The 9391-nt window shown below is 32.9% G+C and overlaps 3 protein-coding genes across 3 annotated transcripts; all 3 read right to left on the bottom strand.

The window, feature by feature from the left end:
- Positions 1-9: 9 nt before the first annotated feature.
- Positions 10-1265, bottom strand: LOC145318012 (large ribosomal subunit protein eL37-like). Its single transcript, XM_080159322.1, has 3 exons — positions 1133-1265; positions 588-730; positions 10-120 (listed from the first exon to the last, which is right to left on the bottom strand). The coding sequence occupies exons 1-3, from the start codon at positions 1202-1204 to the stop codon at positions 54-56; spliced, it is 282 nt and encodes a 93-aa protein (XP_080015448.1). The 5' UTR covers positions 1205-1265; the 3' UTR covers positions 10-53.
- RpL27 (ribosomal protein L27) lies at positions 1230-7065 on the bottom strand. The gene is made up of 5 exons (XM_080159321.1): positions 6930-7065; positions 6347-6427; positions 3273-3348; positions 2306-2392; positions 1230-1451 (listed from the first exon to the last, which is right to left on the bottom strand). Exons 1-5 carry the CDS (start codon positions 7010-7012, stop codon positions 1347-1349), a joined length of 432 nt encoding a protein of 143 aa, XP_080015447.1. The 5' UTR covers positions 7013-7065; the 3' UTR covers positions 1230-1346.
- RpS8 (ribosomal protein S8) lies at positions 6997-8522 on the bottom strand. The gene is made up of 2 exons (XM_080159318.1): positions 7559-8522; positions 6997-7388 (listed from the first exon to the last, which is right to left on the bottom strand). Exons 1-2 carry the CDS (start codon positions 7891-7893, stop codon positions 7097-7099), a joined length of 627 nt encoding a protein of 208 aa, XP_080015444.1. The 5' UTR covers positions 7894-8522; the 3' UTR covers positions 6997-7096.
- Positions 8523-9391: the final 869 nt, after the last annotated feature.

Raw genomic sequence — 9391 nt, 5'->3', positions numbered from 1 at the left:
CAAAAACAGTTCGATTCTTATCAATTATATTTCGTAAGAGCACAATGACAGAATTATTCAGCGTCGGTCTTGATATTCTTGTGGGCGGGAGGTCCCTCCTTGAATCCATGCTTCCATCTCCTGAAGATATATTCAGTTAAACATGCACTATTATTTAAATTATCGGATTTGCCTATTTGCTTAAAAGCATTAAAATAATTAAGTAAGTATTTGGGAATTTAAGACTAATAAAATTATATATCTTAAAGTTTAATATGTTCAATTACACTAACCGAATTTTATAATATAAGGAAGCTTTACATTTGTATTAGATTAGTTTAAAGTTATTTAGAATTTCTTGGGATCAATGTGCCATTTGTCTCAAATTTCCTCACTAAAAATAAAATAAAAAAAAACCTTCCTCCTAAGGCGGAAAAACTAAAAAAAAAAAAAGACACTGGAAATAAATAAATAGCAATCCAAAAAAAAACTTATATTTGGGAGAAGTTATTTTAAGGCATAAATTAAATTGATTATGCAACAATAAACAACGACGTACTATCGTTTAATGTGAAAGAGTATGTCCTAAAAAATTAAAACATGCTTACTTGTGGACTTGCTTCATATGGGCCATACGACCAGTTCCAGTGGTCCTCCTCCTGTTCGCCTTGTAAGACCATCCGTATTTGCGGAGCTTGGCAGCTGGGTAGCCGCAAGATGCGCATCTCTTCTTCTGGATATGGTAAGAAACCTAGGAGGCAAGAAACATTTCATTAAGTATTCTGAAAAATTTTTAGAATTTCATGGTTAAGCCGATTTCTCATTATAGTCACAATTCAAATTACTGTATGACAATTTTCAGGTTGAGATAAAAACGTATCAAGTGCTAACAAGAAAAAAATAAATTAAAATCTATACAGTTGAACTGCCATTTGACTATAATTTTTTATCACTATTCATTCATTCTTTAAGAACGGACATGAACAATAGACGTAAAGACGTTATTTTTGCCTGAAGCTTAAGATCTCAGTAACTACTAAACCAATTAAGTTCTCTATTATAAGTTAACTTCATAGATACCGTTATGATTTTAAACTATTTTTCTAGCCCTTATATACTAGAGGCGCATCTGCTAGTAATAAATAAGGCTTACCTTGCCACACCTACGACAGATGGTGTGGGTCTTGTTTCTCCTTTTTCCAAAGGAGCTGGTACCCTTAGTCATTGTTGCTGCACAAGAGTGTGACCAATCTGAAACAGAAGAATTAATGTCAGAAGGCCGTTGAGGGCACCACGGCGAAGAAGCAACAACGCTCTTTATTATACTTCATACAAGCTTTTAATTTATATAAGACAAGGTGTAAGATTTAGAATCTGAGCTTCTGGAAGAACCATTTGCTCTTGCCGGTCTTGTATCTTTCCTCGAAACTGGCCTTAACCTTCTGTCTCATAATTTTCTTCTTTCTGGGATCCTAAAACAAGAATTTCATAGTAATACATATTTATATTTAGCGAAGCTTCCGTAATATTATTAAGAGTTTAATTTGATAAATTTGGAATGGCAGTCGCTTTTAAACGTCGAAAAACACCAATTTCTTGTCTTGCCAAATGAAAGTAAGAGGAAAATTCATTGGAAAAAATAGTTTGTCTCTGATGATAATTTGAAAAGATAAAAAAATATTTCGGCGGGAAACTGCGGTACCGCAGCCGTTTCTTCACAGTCCACATTGTTCCTCATTAAAGAACCTATATTTCTGTATTATTTTTAGTTTCATTCTGTAGGGGGGGGGGGGGGGGGGGGATGTGAACTCTTAAAACGACATACCTGCAATTTTATTTTGGGCGCTACTCCTTAAAATTAAGAGTTAATTAGGTAAGATCTTTTGAGTTGTCACTAAATACTCCAAATTTTGGTATCTTTAACAAAATTGAAAAAAAAAATTTCTAAGAGGATAACGCCGAAAAGTCCCCCCCCCCCGCAGGGTTGGATATAAGGATTTTTTTTTTTAAATGACATTGTCTCGAATGATTACAAATTGCCTATTTTGGCGAGAAATGCAATAAAATTTTATTTGGCGGCAGAGGAAACTACGGTCCACTGCTGTTCTAAAAAAAAAAAAAAATAGAGTAATACCCAATTTTCTCTGAAACTAAGAAGTAGCGCCCAAAATAAAATTGCTGGTATGTCGTGTTACAAGTCACCCCCCCCCCCCCCCCTTCCCCAACTAGGTTCAAACCAGGTGTCAACAGGAACAGCATTTCTATTTTCATACAATATCTAAATTGAACTGCGTAGAGAAGAATAGCTAATAGAACAAATATTTACCTTCAAGCACTCCTTGGTCAGGTTAGCCTTGTCAAATTGAATGTCGACAACGTATCTGGTTGGCATGACATGGTTGTAGTTGATCACCTGAATTGACAAGAAACATTAAAAACAAAAAAAAGACAATATCGATATGTAGCAATGCACAAAGAAATTATGGAATGGACAAAATGTCATGGTTAAAAATAGTGTTTCAGAGCTGGGAGCCGTGCAGCCGCCATACTTAGCTGGAGCCGGAGTCGTAATTTTCGTTAAAAACGGCTCCGGACTAGATAAATAAAGATATTTCTTTTACAAATTATAATTTTGTAACTCTGTTTTGTCATGTGCAAATGCCCTTTATGTTTTTCTAGTCGATTTTTATCAAAATTGAACTTTTAAACCTTCAAAAGTCAAAAATTAAAAATAATTTTTATATGGGGAAAAAAATATGTATAGTTTTTCTTGATTTTATTTCTAGATACGGCTCCGCGGAGCCGCACCAAAATCAAACGGCTCCGAAACGCTGGTTAAAGATCAGATGTTAAGTTGTCATACTGAAGAAAAAGAGAATAACTCAAAGAAGATCTCAAAGAGAAAATATAGTATTATATATTTGGAAAGAATGGGTAATTTTTCAGCAATGGAACAGACCTAACAATTTTAAAATCAAATATACATGCAACTTTGATAACATTGATATGAAAAGATTAAATTCAAACATTTAGAATAATTCAGAAATACAAATAAGGTAAGAACAACTTAACGAAGCACATTCAAAATATTTTAATTTCAGGTAGTTTACTCTTCAATGGATAAAATAATAATTGGAGTAGGTAGGAGCTTCAGTCTGTGACGCACACCAAATCAATATTTAAGTTTCTGAACACGCTCAGAAGGATAAAATTAATCACTCTTAAATAAATACCAACTTGAGATGAGCTCAATCAATGAGAGATATATCTAAAGAAAAATTAGAATTACCAACCTTAAGGAAGGGCTTCAACTTGGACTTCCTGGCGATCCTCGCAGGCTTCATCTTCCTTGTTACCCTCTTGGGATACCTTGATAATAAGCATTTATTTTAAAGATTCCCTTAATTAAGGATATCAAACTGCTGGACAGATTTTGCGTATATAGTAGTGTCCATTTCTAAAATAATAACATGCCAATTAAGCCTATTTAAAAGATTTAAAAAAAAAGTTAAACCAAAGCATGAAAATACTAATTAAAACTTGCCATAAAACAAAACACTACATTTAATCAGACCCCTTAATTAATATTAAAACTAAAGTTACTGTGTAAAACTACTCAATTTTTTTAACAAAATGGCATAAAAGGAGGGGGGGGTTCGCGAAAAGACATTTAACGTAAACAGTAAGTAAAATGGTCTAAATTTTGAGCTCGACATTTGAAACTTTATACTACATCTAGATGAGAAAAAAACGCCACTCCCACAGTCGCCAATTTTTTTTATTATTATTGCATTTCTCGCCGAATTAGGCAATTTGGAATAATTTGAGAACATGTAATTTTTTTCAAAAAATTTTCCCCTTACAAGCAATCCTGCGTGGGACTTGTTTTTTTCTTCTTCAAATTCTTAGGGTTACTTGTAAGGAGAAAAATAATTTGTTTCAATATCTTTAAAAGCACAGGAAAAGCACTGATTTTAAGATATACCTTGATATAGGAGAATTTGAAAAAAAATGATAAAGTCCCCCCCCCCGCAGGGTTACTAGTGAGAGAAAATTTAAAAAAAAAAACATTGGCTCAAATGATTCCAAATTGCAGGGTGGCCACAGACTTTTTTTCAAAATAGTATAAAATAGTATGCAAAAAAAAAGTAAATAGTATGCAATAGTATGTAAAATTTTAAAAAATAGTATGCAATAGTATGTAAATTTTTTAAAAATAGTATGAAATAGTATGCATTTTAAACAAAATAGTATGAAATAGCAAGCATTTAAAACACTATAGGGCCTTAAAATGTTGGTTAGCTATCAGGAAATCATTACTTTCTTGTCTTATTAGATTGAAAAACATAGTAACAAACACCAACATTCTATTCTGAAAAAAAATTTAAAAAAATGAGCTAAGAATTAGTAAAAAAATAAGTTGTTTATTGACTATTAAAAATTTTGGACTAGTAAAATAATTTTGTTGTGCACAGTGTCATAATTCATATCGTGATTTTAAAAAGAAATATTATATAAAAAAATTGAAAGTTCAAATATAATAATAAATAATAATAAATAAAGGTAAAGTTTCTGACAGGGGCGTCCAAGCTTTTTATTTTGGGGGGGTTAAAAATTTTTTAAGGGGGGGGTAATTCGTTTTTGGGGGGGGGGTAAAATGGCGCGCGAAGCGCGGCGCAAATTTTTTTTACCCCCCCCAAAATTTTTACCCCGGGGTAAAATTTGCTTGGGGGGGGGGGTAATTACCCCCTCTGAAATCTGTTGGCAGGGGTAAATTTAGTTTACCCCTCCCAAAATTTACCCCCGGGGTAAAATTTTTGGGGGGGGTAATTTAAATTTTGTTAAATATATAGTATTAAAAATGCGCGCGAAGCGCGCCAAAAATTTTTTTTATTAGAGATTTTTTATTTTGGGGGGGGGGGGGGGTAAATATCCCCTCCTAAATGGTTTAATAAATAATAATAATAAAAGTTCAAATAATAAATATTTTACAACAAAATGAGAGGATCTTTCTAATGACATAGAGAAACACATTATATTTATATTAGTTTGTTAGGAGTTCATCATAAACCTCAGTAACCTGTAGGATCATTTAATAATAAAAGTACTCCTCAATGATATTAAAATTTAAAAGGAGAAATCTTTACATTGAATGTAGAAATACCAATAACTTTCAATAAAGGTACAACAATCTGAACTGAAAGACTACTTTCTTCTGGAAACATTTCTAAAAAAAAATTGAAAACAAAGTAGCGAGTTTGCCGCATTTTCACAGTAGCATAGATAGGCATTTAGGTTAGGTAAGTGTTAATGATTGCCCCGCAGGGTTAGAGCCCCCCGCAGGGACTAGAAATAGGAGAAAAGATACTGTGAAAATTCGATGAAACCTGCTACTTGGCTTTCTTTTCATGATCAAAAAAATCAGTTTGTTTTAGTTACCTAAAAATTGAAGATTTATCTGAAATCCAAAGAAATAGTGGAAATAGTATGCAATTTTGGACAATAGTGGAAATAGCATATTTTTTTGGAATAGTTTGCATAGTATGCAAAAATAGTGGAAATAGTGGAAATAGTGGAAATAGTATGTTTGTGGCCAGCCTGAAATTGCCTAATTCGGCGAGAAATACAGACGTTTTTTTAAGATACCAAAAGTTTGGGTAATTAGTGACACAACCAAAAAGATTTCACTCAATTATTCCTAAAAAAACTAAGGGAACCCTAAAATAAAATTGCAGGTATGTCGTGTACAGTCATCACATTTTACCCCAACCCCCCCGTTTGATGTAAATGCTCACTTATATTTGTTTTTAAGTTTTTTCCTTAAATACTTTAAGTCTATTCATAAGGACATTATTTAAGATGATTCAGCAAGTTTGGGACCAAAACTCAAAAAACCTATATTTGATATAAGACACTCAAACTTTAGAGAAAAAAAATGCCCTTTAGTCCTGCGAGCCACCAACCTAGCCCGCTGGGGTTGGTCCCTGACTTGATGAATCATCTTAAATAATGTCCTTGTGTATAGACAGTGTATTAAAGGGGAAAAAACTTAATAAAACAATTAAAGGTAAGTTTCTACATAAAAATGGACCAAACAAGGCCTAAAACAGTAAAAACCCCAATATTTTGCTCACGGTTTACGTTTAATGTCATTACGCCCACCCCCTTAAAATAACCTCTGAAAAAAGAAAAAAGTTAATTTGAAAGTAATTTTCCATTTAACCCAGAACAAAGCAGCAAATATTTCGTCGCTCGTATTAATGGGACGACTCGTATATAACAAAATATAAACAAAGGTTTGTCTGCTAAAATTAGCAAATCAAGGGCCAGTTTGACAATCTAGGTTTACTATAAATCTCCTAAATACCTGTCAATGCCTGCCACCAGAGCATGGGGGAAACGCTTGTCATTGCTTCCCTCCTCGCTGGGCTTGACGATGATAGCCTTCCTAAAATATTTGGTTTTTATTGGTAAACGCTCCCTTGCCATTTGGAATAGAACAATAAGTATTTATTTAATTAACACTTGAGTTATTACAATGAAAATTAAAACGTACATTTATAGAAGCAAGAATTTATTAGTATCGATCCTCTAACAGTTATATAGATAATAGAGACTAACACAGATCTTAAAATGAAAAATAACTTAAGGGTGTAACTGTACAACAAATGCATAAATTTAAAATTCAAATTGAGCGGCTTAGGTTATATATTGAAAAAAAAGGTACGCATACAGTTAGAACCACTATGAAGTCTACACAAGCCACGCAATTTAAATTTCAAAAATCTACGCATTTTTTGCACACCCTTTAATTTAGGACAGTGTAGACAAATTTCAAGGCCAAGACAAAAAAATGCTCTAAAAATCTTTCATAAGTAACATTTAAAGATATTTAAAAGTTAGCTATTTTTTTTTAAACAGGAGTATAATTAAATTAATGTCTAACTAACCTGCCGGCATATCTGCCCGCAAGGATCAGCACCACCTTCCCCGCCTTCATTATCTTACCCATTGTACTTCTGAAATAATACATTTTATTTCAAAATGTTATTTGTCGGCTCCGGGTATAATGAGACAGCATGATGTTAAAAAGAGGAATAGGTAATGTAAGAAGTGTTTATTTAGCTTTCTTGGTCTTGATCTTCTTCAGGTAGAACTCGAGCTCCTTACCCTCGAGGATATAACCATCAGCACAACCAACCTGTCCTGGGCGGGATGAGATGGCAGCCAACAGACGACCAGAAAGGAACTGATCCTGAAGAGCTTGCTCAACGGTGGCATGTTTCCTCCTCTCCGCAATCCTCTTCTCTCCCCTCTGGGATTTAGGGCCGTTGAGAACAGCCTCTTCCTCTTCAGTCAGCTTAGCTCCCTTCTTTCTACCAAGAGGAAGGGCATAGTGAGCTTCGTACCTAAATAATTAAAATTACTTTATTAGTTTAATGAAAAGCTTAAAGAAATATAAATATTTGATAGATGGCGAGTTTGAAGTTTCTAGTAAGGAATATAATAAAGAATTTTTTTATTGTAAAATATAGATTTATGATGTCTTCAACTACACAATCTAAATATTAAAACTTACCACTGACGGAAAGGTGCAGCATCAATAACAACAATAGCGTTCTTAACCAAAGTCTTTGTTCTGACATATTCATGGTTAGCAGCGTTATACACAACATCAATGATACGGGTAGCCTTGGCAATACCCTCGCTAGCCCAGGAGTAAGAACCACTGTCCAACCTCAAGGCTCTCAGCTTTCTGACGCCTCCCCTGCAACGGATAGAGCGGACACGCTTTGGTGCCAACTTGGTCATTGCAGGAGGTCTTCCCATTTCATACACCCTCTTCTTACGAATTTGTTTCCTTTTTCCACCGGTCTTACGGCGCTTATGCCAGCTGTCACGAGAGATACCCATTTTCCCTGAAAGAAGTAAATTACCGATAAAATTTGAAATCTAAATCTATAAACATATTGAATATAAATAATAGAAAAGTGGAAAGAAGCACAAAAATTTAACACTAAACATTAGAAAAGACATAAAATTTGCCTTACGAACTACAATGTACATAAAGTGTTTAACTAAGAAATCATTATCTAAAATTTAAAGAAATAAAACCACATAAAATACAATGGCAATTAACCTGCCAAGAACGCATTGGCAGCTTTCTCAAGTAAAGGATGTAAGTTAGCTCTCAATGGAAAGAAACGAAACAAGAATTTTCCACGAGAAACTTTTGTTAAAACAAATCCTCAGCATTTATAATCAAGAGAAAGAATTTATGAACAAATAACCTATACCTAACAATTAAGAAAAATAATAGCACGTAGTTTCTGATACATTTAAAATGTAACAAACAAAACGAAATTGAGACAAATTATAAATATATAAGGAATTAATACATAAAACTTTAGAATAGAAAACCATTAATAATATAAAATTCATTGATACAATCACATTTCCCAACGACAAATACATAAAATACTAAAGATTTTGGTCAAAATATTAGAATACACGTGCGGTGCGGCGCTGCCTTCTCGCAGAATGCCAGCTTACAATCAGTGTACACTGGAACGTGGAGCAGCCTAAATCATGTACGCGGCATTCTACAAAAGGACTTCAATAATAAAATTTATTTATATGTTCTTTAAACAAGTATGTTTTTCCTTTTTTAAATAAACAGGTTATTCATTAACGTTTTTTGCGTTAAAAAAAAATCTAATTTTTTTTGTTGTTTTTAAAATAAAAATTAAAAACGGAAAGTCCTTTGACAGCTTGTAATTTCGAGCAGAAAGATATTTTAAAAAGAAAGAAATATATAATTATCCTTTGGATTTTTTCGGTTAATGTATAAAAAATGAGACATTTTTTACAAAAATTTTTTTAGGCGTTAAATATTAAACTTTTTATTTAAAATTTTCAGACTTGTAAAATACGTTTTCCAATGAAAAAATTAAGACGACATTTAAATATATATTGACAGCTGCAGCGACGCGGCATCCAAGTAATGGCTGGAAAAACAGATGATTTTGTTTTCATTTTATTTTCATTTGTAGTAAGCGATATGGATATTTTTAATTGCCATGAAAGTTTTCGTCTATTTATTACCTTAAAAACTATGTCTTAATTAAGTATTTCATTAAGAATATCTTTTATCGAAAGCTAAGCTTTAAAAGATTATATATTTGCAATATTAAATCTATGTACTTGGCTTATACTTCTATCTCCAACCCAAGAAACTTTTAACTAAAATTGGTGATGTATGTCTTTGATCAAATACGTCTATTATCTTGTAAAAGGGTTAGTTGCACGAAGTGCATTTTTACTTGAAATCAGTGAACTACATATTTTTTTCTCTCCAAAAGTTTAACTACATCTATCCTTATACTAAAGTAACAGGATGTCTGTGTGTCTG

This window comes from Acartia tonsa, chromosome 4, assembly GCF_053477335.1.
Source record: "Acartia tonsa isolate MP-2025a chromosome 4, ASM5347733v1, whole genome shotgun sequence".
Lineage (NCBI taxonomy): Eukaryota > Metazoa > Arthropoda > Copepoda > Calanoida > Acartiidae > Acartia > Acartia tonsa.
This window is presented reverse-complemented; position numbering and strand designations above follow the sequence as displayed.

Bases quoted from the DNA above. Each gene is read 5' to 3' on its own strand.
- LOC145318012 (XM_080159322.1), bottom strand. From the start codon at position 1,204: ATGACTAAGGGTACCAGCTCCTTTGGAAAAAGGAGAAACAAGACCCAC. The intron at 731-1,132 runs GTAAGCCTTATT...CTTGCCTCCTAG, and splicing joins TCTGTCGTAGGTGTGGCAAG to GTTTCTTACCATATCCAGAA. The intron at 121-587 runs GTAAGCATGTTT...ATATATCTTCAG, and splicing joins CATATGAAGCAAGTCCACAA to GAGATGGAAGCATGGATTCA.
- RpL27 (XM_080159321.1), bottom strand. From the start codon at position 7,012: ATGTATTATTTCAGAAGTACAATGGGTAAGATAATGAAGGCGGGGAAG. The intron at 6,428-6,929 runs GTTAGTTAGACA...CAAATATTTTAG, and splicing joins GCGGGCAGATATGCCGGCAG to GAAGGCTATCATCGTCAAGC. The intron at 3,349-6,346 runs GTATTTAGGAGA...CTTATTATCAAG, and splicing joins CTGGTGGCAGGCATTGACAG to GTATCCCAAGAGGGTAACAA.
- RpS8 (XM_080159318.1), bottom strand. From the start codon at position 7,893: ATGGGTATCTCTCGTGACAGCTGGCATAAGCGCCGTAAGACCGGTGGA. The intron at 7,389-7,558 runs GTAAGTTTTAAT...TTAATTATTTAG, and splicing joins GCTGCACCTTTCCGTCAGTG to GTACGAAGCTCACTATGCCC.